Source organism: Schistocerca serialis, chromosome 2 (genome assembly GCF_023864345.2).
Source record: "Schistocerca serialis cubense isolate TAMUIC-IGC-003099 chromosome 2, iqSchSeri2.2, whole genome shotgun sequence".
Taxonomy (NCBI): Eukaryota; Metazoa; Arthropoda; class Insecta; order Orthoptera; family Acrididae; genus Schistocerca; species Schistocerca serialis.
In genome coordinates, this window is record NC_064639.1 from 857,462,619 (window position 1) to 857,482,688 (window position 20,070).

Genomic DNA, 20,070 nt, shown 5'->3' on the forward strand with positions numbered 1-20,070 from the left:
CTCTTTCACTTTTTCTTCTGCTTCTGTGATGAAAATACGGCCACACGGAAAAGACGCCCACGGTAAGTGCCCTGGCCGCCACACCCTAGTTCTGACAATGCCATTGATAATAAATTTACTCACTGGTGTGTCTGTAGCTCGCGGGCAAGTCTGACTCAATTGTGGCTTTGAAATTTAACACCCTAGTGCTCAGTCTGTGGATGTTACGGTTAATTCTCGCTTTTCTTACTTTTCCGTGCACGTACACGCAATGTATCCCTCAAACTCCACACAGGAATATTTAATGAGCGAAGCCCAACAGCAGAAGATATTCGCCTTGTGAAATATGCGAGATATACGAGTGTTTCAGGGTTTCGGCAAATGTTCTGTTCAAAGTGCGAGAACATTGACGATGAAGAAGCGAAGTGTGCAACTATAAGTAGTGACATAAGTCGGTGGAAAAAGTCGAAGAAAAAAAACAAGCAATGGTTGCGTCTAACATCGCGCAGACACAGAGTGAATTAGAAACAAAGCACAGGTTTTGATCAGCCAAACACGAGGAAGGAATTGATTATGCTCTTACTGGAGTAGCTATGGAGAAATCCGCTTGGACTAATTTGAACTTTGCACTCCTTAATGTAGTTACATGGGCCATGATTTGAACCTCAACCATCTCGAATAAGAGTCCACTGCCCGAAACACTACGTTGACTCGTAGTAATCTATGAATACAATGTCAGTGAGTCACAATTGGACTCAGTCAAATCATAACTACCTGGATGTGACTCTTCGTATGCATAGGTAAAGCAGGTAGCTGACTTCGGATCAATGACAAGATAGTGAGAAAATGAATTCGGTCCACAAATTCTCTTGAGTCTCATCTTAGAATATTGCTCGAGTGTACAGGATACCAACAAAGCAGAAGTGGCTGAGAATACTGTGCCGGCCGAAGTGGCCGTGCGGTTCTAGGCGCTGCAGTCTGGAACCGCGAGACCGCTACGGTCGCAGGTTCGAATCCTGCCTCGGGCATGGATGTGTGTGATGTCCTTAGGTTAGTTAGGTTTAACTAGTTCTAAGTTCTAGGGGACTGATGACCACAGCAGTTGAGTCCCATAGTGCTCAGAGCCATTTGAACCAATACTGTAACTTAAAAAAAAAAATGGTTCAGATGGCTCTGTGCACTATGGGACTTAACATCTGAGGTCATCAGTCCCCTAGAACTTAGAACTACTTAAACCTAACTAACCTAAGGACATCACACACATACATTCCCGAGGCAGGATTCGAACCTGCGACCGTAGAGGTCTCGCGGTTCCAGACTGAGGCGCCTAGAAGCACTCGGCCACTCCGGCCGGCAATTTTTGAAAAGGTCAGCAAGAATGGTCATGGGTTTGTGTGACCCACAGGAGAGTGTCGCAGAAATACTGGAAAAAAACTTAATTGGCAGACGCTTGAATGTAGCATGTACAGCATTTCTCACCAATCTCGCAAATGCCTATTAACAAATTTCACGAATCCATATTAGCCGAATAATCTAGAAATTCTCTCGATTTCTCCTTCCCCTCGCCCTTAAAGTATCGCTCCCGTACAGATAGCGTGAAGTTAAGACTGATTACAGAGCATACAACCTCATTGAAGCATACATTCTTCCCGCGCTCTGCACACAGTTCGAACGGGGAGATGCCCTAAAATATGGTACATTACCAAGTACACTCTGCCATGAACTTCGCAGTAATTTGCTGAGTATGTACGAAGATGTAGACGTACTTAATGCGGTGAACACAGTTGGTTTCACGACTAAAGAGAACATTTGTTTCATTATGACTCTATTTCCTCTTCCAAGCCGAAGACGAACTGAAATCTACGCACGACATCTGTTAATTAGAGATGCCAAATTTATACTAAGAACATACACAAAATCTAATCTTAATCAGCGTCACCCTCAAAGACGTTATACGGAAAAGTTGTAATTATAGGTATTTAATGTGTATACCTCTCCAATCCCCAGAGGCCGAGTACAGAGCCTTGGTTGTAAAGATCAGTAAAGAGATCAGTAAAAAAACGTGCAGTGGTATAATTCTTTCTTCTTCTTTCTGCATGTCTTAGGCATTTGCCTGTAACGCCGTCTTGGTTCAAATTATTGATCTTTCCACCTTTCGCTTGGTTACGCTGAAGACCTTCCGCCCGCTGGGTACTGATTCATCATATCTTTGATATTATGTCGCCTTCCATTCTTGTGGTATGGTCCTTCCTGTTCTTCCTGTATTCCTTAATCTTGAAAGTTATCTCAATAAATAAAAAAGATAATGACGATTATAAGAATGTGCAGCTGTTTCCTTTACTTCTGGATTACGTCTTTCTGAATATTTAGTCTTTTTATGAATTTAAGCTGTAGCATCCCAAAATATTCCATTCATAGAAAAGAAATACGTGTATAAGCTAACCTCACGTTTACAGTTAAGAACTAAATCCGTCTATGAGAATCAGAAGCAAATCTGATTGCGTAAAATATTTCCTGTCTGACCAACACTCTCTGCTACAAAACAACTAACTTTGAACTTTAATGAGAATAATTTAACTTAACACTGTTAATTGAACCTGTGAAATTGAAAACTCATATGTCCTGTATTCGACTTGCCTGTGTAGCAATGGAAAACGCCATGCAATTGCTCTCGCAGAGAAAGGAGAAAGGCGCATCTCAGTTTATGAGCTGCTACCAACTCCAGAGAATCGCAGTAGTGCAGTTCGATCTCTTAAATACATGCAATGCAAACTTGGTTCTCATAAAATACATCTCTCATAAAAAAAAAAGGATGTTCATCTGGTAATGGCAGCTGGACAATGGCGTGGGATAGTCTGAGTTAGTGTCTAGATAGAAACTATTCTCAAGAAACTGTATTTAAAAAATTCATCTAAAGAAATATCTTGACACCACCCCATTTACAAAATTTCACCATTGAATGCTTAGCAAACAATAAGAAAATATTTCCTTCCATACAAATTTGTTATGTCTATGAATAACACAATAAATATATCACCGTTCTACGGTTTATTGACATAACACTGAAACAAATTCTGTTACGAAGCGCCAAGTTGTAGAGGAACACTTCAGGCAAAATTATATAAATTGATGGTTGTTATGCCAGTGTCAAGGAAGTGCATATGAAATGCAGAATTCCGGCGTATATACTAAACGTAGTGAACGTTGAAGTCCAAGTCCAGTAAAGCGTTCCGATTCGAAGTCCAGAGCGCAGTCGAATCAACATCGAACAGCAGGTGCACCGTAAAACAGCACTTCCGAGTTGAGGAGTAGGAACACAGCACTATGAGAACTGGCTTGTAGGCGTCAGGAGCGGCGTAAGTAAGGCTCCATAGTTAATGCAGCCGGCGGCTGGAGTCGCTGTATATTCTGGGCGACCGATACGTGAGTGTTACGGAAGGCCAACTGCTGTGTTTGAAGCGCTCGCACACGAAGGCGGTCTGCGGTGTGCGATGTTAGCAGCGGGCCGGGCACGGACAAGTGCATCCAGCGTTGTATTTATTGGCCGAGCGTAATGGAGCGCGCCGCTGCTCGGTGCGAAGATTTAATATCGGTAGATGCCACAAAATTGCAATTACATAGGATCAACACTAGAGAAATACAAAAATGTAACTCAACGTGAAAGTTTATTCTAACTCAAAAGTCTTCATACTAATCATTAAATTCTTTTCGTCCTTTCAAATTCAGTAACATTGACAGACAGAAAACTTCACAAAAATAGCAAGAAATTCCAAATTAGTAAGTCTGCCTTGAACCAAGAACGCCTAACCAGATGCTGCCGCAGTAAAGTAAAATATGTCCATTCGTTACCCTAAATCCCAATCTTCTCAAAATAGTATGTATCTTAGTCAGGCCATCTCATTCAGCGCCTAATGATAATATTACTTTTTTTATTATAACATCGTCCATCAGATCAACGAATAATTTCGGAGAGCACCATGTTCTGCGTCCTTCCTGTTCAGTCTCAAAGCCACGACACCCCTCTACAGCTCCGTAAGTCCTCTGCTCGCGATCAACACTCAACACCCGCGCACCATTGCAGAACTAAGATGACCTAACCAGTCTCCGGCGAGCGCAGCGTCTCTGACGAGATTGCGGGCACATAACAACATGGTACAAATTTTCCATGTCCGTCCTAAGACATCCAAATCAAGAAAATTACGTATAAAATTATATATACGCACATCCCAAACTGCTCCTTTGAGCTTTGCGGTCCCAGCTCTTCTCTGATGACAGCATTCTTCCTCCGTCGGATAGTGTGTACTCAGTCACTCTTCTTAGTAATCACATCTCCGATGTTTGTATTTTTTATTCATTTATGTTTGTTATAGTCCATGGCTCACTCCCATGTGTCACAGTTGCTACCACGTTATTTTGTAATACCTTAGAGGTTCCTTTCTTATTTCAATTCTGAGGGTTCTATAAATTAATGTAATTAAATGTTTCTACTCTCTTTTGTATATCCATTTCTATCACCAATGAGGTAGTTTTTGCTAAGAAATTGAACGAGTTTACTCTTTCTACTTTGTGTTGCTTTATCATTACTTTGCTGGGAATTGCCTCCTGGCCTCTGAAAGCAATAATATAATATACATATTATAAAAATGAACTGAACCGAGTTAAACCAAAATTGCCACAGATATCCATTGCTGTCAGCCAAGAATCGCTGTGAAATGCGTGAAATTTGCCTCATGCATGACGTTTAAATTTATTACTTCTTTGCTATTAACTCTGTTCGCAACGTATTTCGCAGCTAAATGCACACACGCAAATATATCAGTGAAAGACATGTAGAGAGATGACGTCATAAACACTGAGTTGCATGAAAAAATGACGCATCATGCATAAAGTTTTAATAAATTTATTCTGTACTCCTAAGACACTTCTACAGCTTAGTCTACTTAAGGAAATCCCTGACACCTGGCAGCGCTTTTGATAGCTTTCAACTGCGATGCGCGAACGGCTGTAGGCGAAAACAAAAGCCGTCTACAGAGATATGAAGAGGCGTTGCCATAGAGACGTTTACAAAATCAAAGTGTAGACACGCGAAGCAGTTGCGCCCAGCGTACAGAAACTGTGCAAGATGCTGTTCTTGTATATTTGTACGTTATGCATGTTTCTTTGTACGACTGTTCCATAATTTCTAAGGTGTTTTCACTAATACATGCAAATGAAATTTTTTCGATATTACACAGCTAACACAGTTAATTTTTTGTTTTCGTTTCTGATAGAAATTTGGAGAAATGAATATCCGGGTAGAGGCGCGTTTCTCAGCTAGTAGATTATATAACTTATCCGTTATGGATAAAATATGAGCAGCTCTTTTGGATGTGTTGCTAGCGACAATCATGACTTGATCATCAGCAAAGGGTGATGTTATAGAATAATTATTTTCGTTGTAATAATAAATGTAAAAGCTTAACCCACTTATTCATTGCCTCACCACGTCGCCAGCGTAAGTATTGAAAAGTATTTGAGATAAACTGTTTTACTCCCGGATGTATCCTGATCTTATATATTCCACTTACTGCAGTGGCAATTTCTGATCCTTGGCACATGCTCTCTGCCACCTTTATTATGTGCAGAGGTACTCCTCTTTTGTTCATATCTCCCATAGCATTTCTCTATTTTCTTCATCAAAAGCTTTCACATAATCTGTAAATAGTGAATTTGTGTCTCTATTGAACTCTATTTCTCAATTATTTGTCTAAAAGCGAACAAATTGTCTGTGCATGATCACCCTTTCCTAAAGTTGGTTTGTTGTAGACTATTTTCAACAATTACTGCTAGTCTCTGTGTTACTATTGTAGAATATATTTTATAGCCCCAGTTTAGAAGATTAGAAGAGGGACGCCCCTGGTAGTTTTCGCAATAGTTTTAAGACACATATCGTCGCAAACTTGGATATTAACAGAGCGTTTTCACTGTTGCAGCGACCTGTCGCCGAGGTCAGAGATGGCGCCAAACTCTGAGGAGGATGGCTCGCGACTTTCCACTGTTCAAGATGCCGGCTGGAGCCTCGAGGAAGCCAACAAGGTGAGTTGAAATGCCGCCCCCTCTTTGGCAGAGACAGTCATCAAAAATCAGTGCATTCGTAGCAAATTAAAAGCGATCACATTCCCAGATTCGCCTCTTAACCTTGGAATGTGCCCATAGCATCAGGCACGCTTCCTTAAAAGGCGCTATGATTTTGATATTGGTGAATCACTAGAGCTGCTCTCGACGAATATGCGAAAACCCTTAAAGCTTGTTTAGTTTTAAGAGGACTCTTTGCAAAGTAATGTCCGATGGGTCGTGAAAAGGAAACCACTATGAAAATCAAAAAGTTTTATTTGAAACAGTTGGCTACACATTTAGCTACTTCTCTACACAGTCGCAGCTCCGACTTAGACATTCGTCGTAGCGTTCTACCAGCTTTCCAGTATCCTCGTTGTAGCAGGCAACCGCCTGTGCTTTTCGCCAATTCTCTACACTAGTCTACACGAAGTAGTCAGTGCCAGAATGTTGTTTACATAGCCAGTGGTTCGTGTGGGCAGAGATGACTGTGAAAGGGAGCCAATTATGGGCTGTATTGTGGGTGATCAAACACTTCCCTTCGAAAACGCTCCAGGAGCGTCTTCATTGTCCCTGCAGGGTGCGGCCGACAATTGTCATGAAGAAGGAAACGCATGGCAGTAATGTTATGGTGGAATGCATGACCTCAGGCGAAATCACTCAACAGGCCCTCAAACTCGGCGGGAGACTCTATTGTTCTAGTCGTTTTTACATGGTCACTGTGCGGTCAGAACTGAAAAGAGCGACGTGGCGCGATCGACGGGCATACTACGGACACTGCTCAACACTTCTGTGTAAAGTTTCATCTGATTTTCATTGTGGGTTCCATTTCGCGTCCGATCGGACCTTACTTTCCGAATATTCATCGGCAAATATCAATGTTATGTTAGTAGTTCAAAAGTCTCCATTAATTAGCATCAGTCCGCAGCTCGTGGTCGTGCGGTAGCGTTCTCGCTTCCCATGCCCGGGTTCCCGGGTTCGATTCCCGGCGGGGTCAGGGATTTTCTCTGCCTCGTGATGACTGGGTGTTGTGTGCTGTCCTTAGGTTAGTTAGGTTTAAGTAGTTCTAAGTTCTAGGGGACTGATGACCGTAGATGTTAAGTCCCATAGTGCTCAGAGCCAATTAGCATCAATAACATCACTGTAGTCATGCAATCAAAAAATGGCTCTGAGCACGATGGGACTTAACATCTATGGTCATCAGTCCCCTAGAACTTAGAACTACTTAAACCTAACTAACCTAAGAACATTACACACATTGTCGCGTCCCAAGCGTGGGTATTGCGAGGGATTGAGCGACACGGTTCGTGGATGGGATTTTAGCCGGTTGACCGTAATGAGAGGGAGACTTTTGATCTGGCTAAGATGTAAAAATCCCTGGTTTTCACAACGCTAGGAAGGTGATAGAAATTAAAGTCGTGATAACTTTAATTAATTGCAGTTTATTCTAAGTGAATACAAATCGCCCTATCTGACGGTGGTTGCACTCACAGGAAGGCCAAGTCTAATACAGAGACGGTGACTGACTCCACCGTTCCGACTGCCTACTAGAAGGTCTGCAATGTTTCCTAACACCCTACGTTAGAGTCCCGCGGCTACGCCCTGACGCTCTCCAGCGACTATCTCCGGCTGCCTGCCTACAGCCCGTTCCCCAGCCCAAGTCGGCTGCTGCTATCTAACTCTTCGCCCTCACCAGACAAGACCCGACACGACAAGCCCTCAGAGCGGCTTGCTCTCGGGTTTTGTTAGCGTTTCCCCTTCGACCCCGCCAGCGCTTGGCATGACGTAGCGTCGAAGGCAACGTGTCCTTATTTGGTATCGTTAAAACATTGTTGTTGCTATTGTTCTTCAGAGGCTGAGTGGAGGGGCAGAGGCGCCTGTCCCTATATGGTCACGCACTGCGTCCTGAGCCCTTCATTGGCTCCTCATGACGTAGTGCGGTCCCCACCAAGGGCCCTCTTTCTTTCTCTCTCCACTCCCAGACCTCCCTCTCTAGCCAGGAATGCTTTCTGTTGATATTCTTAATTGAATGCTTATCATGAGTCCCTGCACAGACCTTCGTTTGTATCTACTGGCTGTTTACTTTCTTATCAAAGCACCCAGCTGCCCAGCAGTTTGAGTGCCGCCTCGGCTAACCCTTCAGCCACGCCTGGCGTCCAGCGCTACAGTTTTAACTTCGTCCTACGTACTATTCTTAAGGTACTGCAATTAGACTTGGCTTGTTCCTGCGGTTACAACAACATCCATGCCCGAGGCAGGATTCGAACCCGCGACTGTAGCGGTCACGCGGTTCCAGACTGAAGCGCCTAGAACCGCTCGGTCACACCGGCCGGCAGTCATGCAAGCAGTCTCGAAATTATCACAGCACGCGCCTCTGCTTTGTCTAAATCAAACTACTATTAGGAGATTTAAACAAAAGGAGACATTACTACTGAAAGTTGTCGGTGACAAAGTTATATGTGAAACTTCCTGGCAGATTAAAACTGTGTGCCGGACCGAGACTCGAACTCGGGACATTTGCCTTTCGCGGGCAAGTGCTCTACCATCTGAGCACGACTCACGCCCCGTCCTCACAGCTTTACTACTGCCAGTACCTCGTCTCCTACCTTCCAAACTTTACAGAAGCTCTCCTGCGCAGGAGAGCTTCTGTAAAGTTTGGAAGGTAGGAGGCGAGGTACTGGCAGAAGTAAAGCTGCGAGGTACTGGCAGAAGTAAAGCTGTGAGGACGGAGCGTGAGTCGTGCTTGGGTAGCTGAGTTGGTAGAGCACTTGCCCGCGAACGGCAAATGTCCCGAGTTCGAGTCTCGGTCCGGCACACAGTTTTAATCTGCCAGGAAGTTTCATATCAACGCACACTCCGCTGCAGAGTGAAAATCTCATTCTGGAAAGTTATATATATTTAAACCGTAGTGGCTGTCCACGAGATTATCGGAGTTGAATTCGCTGTCAGTGCCATTCGTAATGTCGAGTTTATAGGAAGAGATGGAATCCAGCATTACGTTTTTAAAAGGATTTTTTTATGTAGTCTCGAAGAGGAGATTCTATTCCCTCGTGGCACCGAGGTTGCATGAAAATGAAGTAATCCTACGATTGTGAAGTTAAGATACGTTTTTGTGGTGTGAGGAAGAATTTGGTAGAAATGTGAAAGCTAACACCATTTCATAGTAAAATTCGTATCCAGCTGCGTACTTCAAGGGAATCTGAGGGGGGAGAGCCAGAAAATCTAGCAAGTTTTTTGCAGTGAATGTCTGATATAAGTTTGTGAAATGTAAAACTCTGCACTTTAGAAAATTAAAAAATGGTTTTTTGACTACAATATCAAAGAGCCTCTATCAGAATCAATTAACTCATATAAATAGTTAGGTGTATTTACTTGTAGAAATATGAACCGGAATGATCACGTAGTCTCAAGCTTAGGTAAAGCCGGTGACAGATTTCAGTTCATTGGTAGGCTGCTGGAAAAATGCAGTCAGTCTGGAAAGGAGATTGGTTACAAAACACTGTTACTAACTATTGACGTAGCGACACCTACCCATCAGCCTTTTACTCGAAGTCCTTGATTCCCGTTAGAGATAGAGCATTGTGTGCATCCGCATTGAAAGACAGTATCGTTGATCGTCGTCACCTTATATATACACTGAAGACCCAAAGAAATTGGTACACCTGCCTAATATCGTGTACGGCCCCCGCGAGCACGCAGAAATGCCACTACACGACGTGGCATGGACTCGACTAATGTCTGAAGGGAACTGACGGCGTGAATCCTGCAGGCTGTAGCAATTCTGGACGTGTGGGGTTTCGTATTGTCCTCCTGGAATTGCGCAAGTGATCAGAAGGATGCTCACGTACGTGTCACCTGTCAGAGTCGTATCTAGACGTATCATGGGTCCCATAGCACTCCAACTGCACACGCCCCACACCATCACAGAGCCTCCACCAGCTTAAACAGACCCCTGCTGACATGCGGGGTGCCGGCCGAAGTGGCCGTGCGGTTAAAGGCGCTGCAGTCTGGAACCGCAAGACCGCTACGGTCGCAGGTTCGAATCCTGCCTCGGGCATGGATGTGTGTGATGCCCTTAGGTTAGTTAGGATTAACTAGTTCTAAGTTCTAGGGGACTAATGACCTCAGCAGTTGAGTCCCATAGTGCTCAGAGCCATTTGAACCATTTCAGCCACATGCGGGGTCCATGGATTCACAAGATTGTCACCATAGCCCTACACGTGCATCCGCTCGATACAATTTGAAACGAGACTCATCCGACCAGCCAACATGTTTCTAGCCATCGACAGTCCAATGTCTACTTCGACGGATCCAGGCAAGGCGTAAAGTTTTGTGTCGTGCAATCACCAAGGGTACACGAGTGGGCCCTCGGCTCCGGAAGCCCATATTGATGATGTTTCGTTGAATGGTTCGCACGCTGACACTTGTTGATGGCCCAGCACTGAGATCTGCAGCAATTTGCGGAAGGGTTGCATTTCTGTCAAACTATTCTCTTCGGTCGTCGTTGGTCCCGTTCTTGCATTAACTTTTTCTGGCGCAGCGATGCTAGAGTTACCGGATTCCTGATATTCACGGTACACTCGTGAAATGATTGTACGGTAAAATCCCCACTTCATCGCTACCTCAGAGATGCTGAGTCCCATCGCTCATGCGCCGACTATAACACCACAATCAAACTTAAATCTTGATAACCTGACACTGTAACAGTAGTAATCGATCTTACGACTGCGCCGGAAACTTGAAGTCTTATATAGGCGTTGCCGACCACAGCGCCGTATTCTGCCTGTTTATGTCTCTCTGTATTTGAATACGCGTGCCTGTACCAGTTTCTTTGACGATACAATGTATTATCAAAACGGGGATTTCATATAATATTCAAAAGTAGACTCCTGTTTTAAGCACAAATCCGTATTTGTGATAGGTGATCGAAAACTTTTGACCGATAATGTAGATGTAGAAACGCATCACTGTCTATTACATCCGTTAGATCTTCTGGTAGATTATCTAACAGATCAGATCGAAGCAAGAAAACGCCACGAGCGATTAAGTGAGGATGTTGACCTTCGATTACAAAATGGCCCAGCTGCTGGAGAGTGACTGCGAACAAAGCATCTCCACACGAGGTTCAGACCGTTCGCGTGCGACGCCTCAGTCGCCGGCTGACAGCCTGTTCTCTCTGGACAGCGGCCTGCGGCGTGGACAGGTGGAGTCTCGGCAAGACCGCTCAGACGTCTGCACGCAATCCTCCAAAGCACGGGCACGCACGGCCCTGAGGCGACGGCCGCTGAGACCCAAGTCTACGCCTGTCCTTGAGCTGAGTGGCCCCAGGCACCAGTTCCCCAGGCCTCGTCAAACGCGAGCATCGTTTCTCCTTCGTTTTCGTTTCTCTGAGAGTCCAGTCTCTTGCACCGTCTGGTGGCAACTGTTTGATCCTCATGCCAGTCGAATTTTCTCGACAACAATTTTTCTAGTACACAGGAAGTAACAGAATTACTTAGAAATCCTCGACAGCTGTGCAGTACCTATCTACATCTGCATCTACATGGATACTCTGCAAATCACATTTAAGTGCCTGGCAGAGGGTTCATCGAACCACCTTTACAATTCTCTGATATGCCAATCTCGTATAGCGCGCGGAAAGATTGAACACCTGTATCTTTCCGTACAAGCTCTGATTTCCCTCATTTTGTCGTGGTGATCGTTCCTCCCTATGTAGGTCAGAGTAAACAAAATATTTTCGCATTCAGAGGAGAAAGTTGGTGGATGGAATTTCGTGAGAAGATTCCGTCGCAACGAAAAACGCCTTTCTTTTAAAGATGTCCAGCCCAAATCCTGTATCATTTCTGTGACACTCTCTTCCATATTTCTCGATAATACAAAACGTACTGCCTTTCTTTAAACTTTTTCGATGTACCCTGTCAGTCCTATTTGGTAAGGATTCCACACCGCGCAACAGTATTCTAAAAGAGGACGGACAAGCGTAGTGTAGGCAGTCTCCTTAGTAGGTCCGTTACATTTTATAAGTGTCCTGCCAATAAAAGGCAGTCTTTGGTTAGCGCTCCTCACAACATTTTCTGTGTGTTCCTTCCAATTTAAGTTGTTCATAATTGTAATTCCTAGGTATTTAGTTGAATTTACGGCTTTTAGATTAGACTGATTTATCGTGTAACCAAAGTTTGACGAGTTCCTTTTAGCGCTCATGTGGATGACCTCACACTTTTCGTTATTTAGGGTCAACTGTCACTTTTCGCACCATTCAGATATCTTTTCTAAATCGTTTTGCGCTTTGTTCTGACCTTCTGATGACTTTATTAGTCGATAAACGACAACGTTATCTGCAAACAACCGAAGACGGCTGCTCAGATTGTCTCCCAAATCGTTTGTATAGATACGGAACAGCAAAGGGCCTATAACACTACCTTAGGGAACGCCAGAAATCACTTCTGTTTTACTCAATGACTTTCCGTCAATTACTACGAACTGTGAGCTCTCTGACAGGAAATCACAAATCCAGTCACACAACCGAAATTATATTCCATAAGCGCGCAATTTCAGTACGAGCCGCTTGTGTGGTACGGTGTCAAAAGCCTTCCGGAAATTCAGAAATACGGAATCGATCTGAAATACATTGTCAATAGCATTCATGCGAATAAAGAGCTAGTTGTGTTTCACGGGAACGATGTTTTCTAAACCCATCGTTTTCTTAGAGGTAATTCATAATGTTCGAACACAATATGTTCCAAACTTCTGATGCATATCGACGTTAACGATATGGGCCTGTAATTTAGTGGATTACTCCTACTACCTTTTTTGAATATTGGTGTGACATGTGACCTATTATCAACATTCTCCGTTTATGCCTGTTTTTTTAAAAGTATATACATATGGTGGGGTGGAGAAAATAAAATACCCATCACAAGCTCGCTCGGGGTACCGTTTATGATTTAACATACCTAAAAGAACCTGTACTGTTGGTAACTGTCGAACTGTCGAGCAGAATCTGCCAGTTAATGAGTGGACGGCGATTTCGAAGTTGATAACGGGGGGGGGGGGGGGGGGGGGGGAGGAGGAGGGTGTGTCTGGGGGTCTTATAACCCACCGGGCGGCCACGTCAAGGATGTAAAAGGCCACGTCTATAATAAATGGAAATTGTACCTCCTGAAACGGATCAGTAGTGTGAGGGACAGTCAAATGAAGACCAAACACCCGGCGTAATGGGACCATGAAATGGTTCCATTAAAAAGTAATTACCACACCTGCTGAGACATTTATACCACTGGGAGACCATATGATCAATTCTTTTTCCGCAGAAGGCGGTCGGCTGCTGACGTATCCACAATTGCTTCCGCTCTTGCACTTCCTCGTTCGACTGAAACTGACGTCCATGCATGTCTTTCTTCAGGTCACCGAAGCTGTGAAAGTCACACAGTTAAAGATCCAGACTCCACGGAAGATGTCGCAGATTTTCCCAACCAGATCGCTGAATCGTATTGTTCATTGATTTGCAGTAAGCAGCAGGATAATTCCGTTCAACAGCATTCCTGGGCGGTTTTTGCAGTTACTGCACAGTGTCTTCATAGCGCTGCGCATTGATTACTGTTCCACGCTCGGCTAACTTGACCGACGGAGGGCTGCTGCAGTCTCAGAAGAATTTCGCCATAACCTTACCGGGACTTGCGTGAACATCTTTGGATTTCTTTGGCGAGTGAGACGTGTATGTTTTCCCTGCTGAATTTGCAGTTTCACCGCGGGCTGTCAGCTGGAATCCCCCCGTGTCACGATAACGCGCTCTCTCCCACTGCCAATCAGACGGAGGCTATGCTTCATCAACTTGGTTCTGAAACACTGATACATACTCCTTAGAGCCAGGATCTTTCATCTTGTGATTTTCACACATTCGTCGATCTGAAGAAAGACTTTCGTGGACCTCCGTTTTAGTCGGACGAGGAAGTGGAGGAGTGGTTGCGGTTGTGGATGTGTCAGCAGCAGACCGCGTTCTACGAAACAGGAACTGATCGTCTCGTTCCCAGTAGGATAAATGCTTTCACATATGTGATGATTCTTTTGAATGGAACCATTCCATGGTCCTGTTGTGACGGGTGTTCGGTTTTCATCCAATTCCCCGTACTATAATCGCAGGTGCGACGCTCTTAAATTCGTTGAAATTTACCGGCGGAGAGCACAAGAAAACGTTCTGTCACTAGTGGTACAATTAGTGGATCTTTCAAAGGTATTTTATCAGTAGACTAAAAGTAGTAGGATAGAAAGGCACGTCAGAGGTTGACCACAAAGTGTGATTAGACTGCATCAGGAACATCAAAGTATTCCAGCCATTTCTAAAGGAATGGAAGCAACAAACTGGTGATGTAGTAATCGATGTTTTTTTAATAGCAGCACATAGCAAAACATAATTGTGAAACTCAGATGAATTATTATTACAATTAAAAGCCTTATCACGCCGTATATAATTCAGTCGCCTGTTTTAGATATCAAGGTAAGGGGCTGGCTATAGTTGAGAAATAATTGTTTGAAAGTTGAACTCAGTAAACAATGAGACCTCCAGAACTCATTAAGAGTTCGAAGACAGAACTGCCTACGAGGCATTTCCATCACCGGTCACCACACGAACCAGAATTGTCGATGAAATTTGTTTATTGCACGCAGAATTATCAGATTTCAGTTGATTGCTTATAGTTTAGCACAGTGGGCTCGCATTCTCCGCCCAACCACACAGATTTCGATTTTTTGTGGTTTTCGTAAATCTATTACGGTAAATCCCGACATGGTTCGTCTGAGAGGACAGCGTCTGTTTTCTTCCTCGTCCTTCCCTTATCTGAGTTTGTGCTTCTCCTCTAATGATGTCGTTAAGGATGAGATGTTAAACGCTAATCGTCCATCCTTCTCGTTTATCCAACCTCCTGTAATCGCAGTCCACAAATTGGAATACAGCAGATATTTCCTAACGAATAAATCTCGACAGAGTGGTTCACCGTGCAACACGAATCGCTTTTCATTACCCCCCCCCCCCCCCCCCCCCCCAGTGATACAGCGCTGCGAAGCATGTGGAAACATACCCTGCTGAGCGAAAATGTTATTACTCCCTGCTTAATAGCGAGTTGGTCCACCTCTGGAACGCAGCAGAGCAGTGATTCTGCTTGGCATGGTAGGTTTCAGGAGGTTTGTGGAAACAGATGTCTACGCATAGGTCACGCACTTTCCATAAACCACGGACCGGTTGTTTGTCATGCCGAGCTAGCGTCCAGCAGTATTCCATAGAGTTCAGATTAGGTGAATTTGGTGGTAAAGAAGGGAAGTGCCATCGCATGAAGGGCTGAAGGTGGTGTGTAATAATGTTCGAATAGTCCACGGCCGAATGATGCCATCGATTACTACCTCAGGTCCCATGGATGCTCAGATGTGTGTATCACAAAGCTTAAAACTGCTCCCAGCGGCCTGAATCCGTGGTGTTGTGCTTATTCGAGTAGCCCTTGGCCTAAATGACAGCCCATCTAGGCGTGACTGACTGTGGACCTGGTGTAGCAGGAAACGTGTTTTATCCCACCAGGCGGCACGATTCCGTTATTCCACAGTCCAATCTCTATCCACATCTGCATGAGTACTCTCCTATTCGCATTTAAGTTTTTCTGACATTTCGCTCTCGAATAGGGCGTGGAGAAAACGAACTCCTAAATCTTTCTGCACGAGCCCTGATTTATCTTATTTTATTACGGTGATCATTTATCCCTATGTAGGTGGGCTTTTACAAAATTCAGGGCGAGTCAGGAGGAAAGGTATGTGCTTTGAGGGGTTGACAGTATGTATTAATGATTCTGAACAAAGAACTTCATATGGACATTTGCACTATTCCAGATGGCCACAAGTGACCTGTATGAAATTATTCGTCTCAATTTCCTCTACGCTACTATGGCACGTTGTAAACAATAACAGTGCTTGAATAATACAGAAAATAAATAACGATATAAATTAAATGGGTTCTATCTCGGAAACCATTTGACGTTTGTTGCTCAGAATCAGTAATCCTATCGTTCCCCAAAGCATGTACCTTTCCACCTGACTCACACTGAGTTTTCGCATTCGGATGAGTAAGTTGGCGATTGAAATTTTGTGAAAAGATCACGCCGCAATGAAGAACGCCTTTGGTTTAACGATTGGCATCCCAACTCGCGTATTATATCCGTGACACTCTCTCCACGATTTCGCGATAACACGAAACAAGCTGCCCTTCTTTGGAGTTTTTCGATATCCTCCGTCAGCTCAATCTGGGAAGGATGCCACACCGCGCAGCAATGTTCTAGCAGAGGACTGTCGAGCGCAGTGCAAGCAGTCTCTTTAGTGCATTTATTGCGTGTTCTTTGCGTTCTGCTAATAAAATACAGTCTTTGGTTCGCCTTCCCCACATGTGGTCGTTCCAAATTAAGTTTCTCGTAATTGTAGTCCCTAGGTATTTAGCTGAACTGACAACTTCGAAATTTGTCTGATTTATCATGTAAACAAAATTTAACGGATTTCTGTGCTCAAGTGGATGACCTCACATTTTTCGTTATCCATTGTCACTTTTCTCACGATGCGGATGTCTAAAGCCCTTTGCAGTTGGCTTCGATCATCTAAAGATTTTACAAGACGGCAAATGACAGCAGCATCTACTGCTCAGACAGTCTGCTAGAAAATTTGTTCAGATCAGGAACAGCAGAGAGCCTACCTTGGGGAACGCCAGATATCACTTCTGTTTTACTAGATGGCTCGAAGGATAGAAAAGGAGATCGAGATAAACCACCCCATCAGTTCACCCAGTCATCTCGTTACGAGCGGAGTACATGTAAGAAGCAACGAAGATAAGGGATGAACCTGCGCTCAATGACGAGGTCACTACACACCGGGCACTATCTACGAGTGCACAGTGATTGAGAGGGAAACTTCCCGTGCTCTTTCCGAAGCAACCGTCGTAGTATTGGCCTTGATCAATTTAGGGAATCCACGGGAAGTCTGAACCCGTATGGCGGCACTGAGCTTTGAACCCCGCTCTCCTGGAACACGAGTCCAGCGCCTAAACTACTGCACTATCTCGTTCGGTCTCAGCAGTTGACCCACATCCGCCGATGCCGACAGCATGGACCACGCAGCGGGACGCACGATGGTGACTCCCTCTCCCTCCCCCTCCTCCTCCCCACTCCTCTTCCACCTGAACCGTGAGGAATGCGGACTTCCGTTAAGAGCAGTCCGTGCGTACGGTCTGGTACAGTGCAGGCTACAGAGTAATGGAAAGCTCCGCTGGACAAGTGCAGGGCGTGGGGGACTGCACCAAGTCCTTGCCTTGTAGCTAACAAGAGACTGGCGATCCTCAAGACTACACTAAAGAGCTGGTAGGTTCGATTATGTGCGAATCTTAAAGCACTCCGCAATATGCGTGTCGATTCGCCACCTACATCTACAGTCGCATCTATAGCCCACAGGCCACTTTCCGACGTGTAGCAGAGGGTACTTTTATGCCACCGTCACTTCTCTTTTTGTTCTGGTCCCGTGGCGAATGATTCACGGAAAGAACAATTACTGGTAAGCCTACGTGTGAGCTAGAATTTCTCTCACAAGACAATTTGTTTATCTATAAATGTAAGAAAATAAATAAAATTATTTGCAACAATTTCTGTATAATATCTGGAACTGCGAAACATTTTTCATTCTCTAATGTCCTTGTCATTGTACGAAAGTACAATGTTCTGAAAGTAAGGTCCGATTGGTCGTGAAATGAAAACCACAATGAAAATAAAAAAAAATTTATTCGCAACAGTTAACCAGCTGCCTCTCTAAATAGTCGCCGCTCCGACTGGGCGTTGTACAAACTTTCCAGTACCCTCGTCACAGAAAGGAGCTGCCTGTGCTTTCGGCCAGTTCTCTACGCTGGTCAGCCTTTCGTTGTTTGTGCCAAAATGTTGTCTTCGTAGCTGCGGTTCATGTGAGCAGAGATGAACAACCGAGGAAGCCACTTAAGGGCTGTTTTGTAGGTGATTAAACACTTCCCATCGAAAACACTGCAGGACCATCTTCATTGCTCCTGCAGAATGCCGCTGAAAATTGAAGAAAGAAACAGATGACATTTATGTTATGTGGGCTGCATAGCTTCAGGCGAAATCTCTCACCAGATTCACATACTTGGTGGGAGACAGTGTTGTTTTAGGCATTTCCACGTGATACTTTGCACTCTGAACTGAAAAGAGTCACGTGAAGCGATCAGTAGGTACACTAAAGACACTGCCCAACACATTGTGCCAAGTTCCAACGGATGTTCACAGTGGTTTCCAATTCGCATCTAATCGGACCTTACTTTCCGAGTACACCTCTTAAAAACTAAACTACACCCTTGCCCTTTAGCTCAGTATTGACGATATGTTCAACATTGTGACTACTGAGTGAAATCACTAGCATATTTATGAAATCATAGTTGGGAAATCCCATGTCAGTAGTAGCAACGAAGAGTCAGTGGTGGCAATGAAGAGTCAAAAGTCTTCAGCTTCACACATGCAACACACGTATGGACAAAAGTGCTAAAATTAGATTAATTTCAAAATATCCATACGGATGTAGTAGCCAGTCTTCGCCCACCCTGTTCCTGAATAGTACGCAGCAACACAAAGCAGTATGGTTAAGAGAAAAATTACTTGCACGGTACGGTGGTAAGTGGAGAATATTCCGTCGCAGCCGGGAGCGTCACCCCACTCCAGAATCCAAGCACTTAACTTGTTTGGCGACCCCGGAGTGTCCCCTGGATAAACATTCGCGACGGAGGTACGGCCAAGCGTCGCAGCTGCTGCTCTTGATGTTTAGCCAGTGGGTGTTGTCACAACATCTAACAAGAATTTCCCATTAGACAGATATTCCTTTTAAATCGTAATTTACTGCTGCAGGAGCCTGCCCTCTTGCATTCTGATCACTTTTCGATTTTTGTTTTTCAATTGCAGGTGTGTCAAGCCAATCCGTATGGCTAAAGAAATCATCTGGTTACCCCTCGTACAGACAACAGCATCGTCCGCGAGCAGCCTCTTAGACATCCAGACGTCACACAGTAGATAATTTACATGAATCGTTGACTTGTGACGGTCATATAACACTCCCGGAGGGTACCCCCGAAATTAATTTTACATCTGTCGATTTTGTTCCGTTGAGAACGATATGTTGAGAAATAGCTGTTAGGAAGCCCCCAATTCAGTAGCCCCGAATTCAGTCACAAATCTGGTCCAAAACTGGGGTAGTTCGTATTTCGTTCATTAATTGACGACGCGAAATTATATCAAATGCGATCTCTCAGCTTTCCTCGGAGTGACTGATGACTAACATATTTCCTTTAATGTGGGAAAGGGGGGTAAGATAGGGTAGGTAATGCGCCAAGGCCCTTTGGAGCTGTACTATTTAACCTAGATATTGTCAGAGTTAATAAAAACAATAATTCTTTGATAGGGTAGGATACATTAGTCCCAGGAACTCATAGCTTCAGTACTTTTTTAATGAAAGGTTCTTTTATAGAAAAAGTCAAATCACCCAGTCTTATCCCCCTAGTGAGATAAAAGTGGGTACAAATAATAATTTTAATGGAATACAGAAAAACAGAATTGTCAGTGGAAAAGCACCAGAACTCTGTTTTGGAATATGATTTCGACAACAATATTGTTTGCCCAATAACAATTCCCATCATCTGCTCACTGTAGCTTTCGTGGGCCCAGCAAAGACATTTTCCGCATTAAATCCAACCGTCTTCTTTTGAGTTTGAAAATATGTCGTCACAATACAAGCAGTTGATATCTCAATTGTTCTTATCACCCTCATCTACAGAATCGTTGTCGAAAGACTGACCTGGTATGGCCTGGTCTTGGCCCCACTCAATGCACCCGGTCTTAGCTAGAGTACAGAGGTTACATAAATGAAACAAAACCATGCCATTGTTGAGCTGATCCCCTATTGTTTACTGTAGTGTAAATACTTAATAAT

General features: G+C 44.2%; 1 protein-coding gene across 1 annotated transcript in view; it reads left to right on the plus strand.

Annotated features, from left to right (window-relative positions):
* LOC126456466 (uncharacterized) overlaps positions 1–20,070 on the plus strand; it is a 537,527-nt gene that overhangs the window by 229,736 nt on the left and 287,721 nt on the right. Inside the window, exon 2 of the mRNA XM_050092217.1 lies at positions 5,952–6,054. Coding sequence (XP_049948174.1) covers positions 5,974–6,054 — 81 coding nt within the window. The 5' untranslated portion in view covers positions 5,952–5,973. The remainder of the gene's footprint in view (positions 1–5,951; positions 6,055–20,070) is intronic.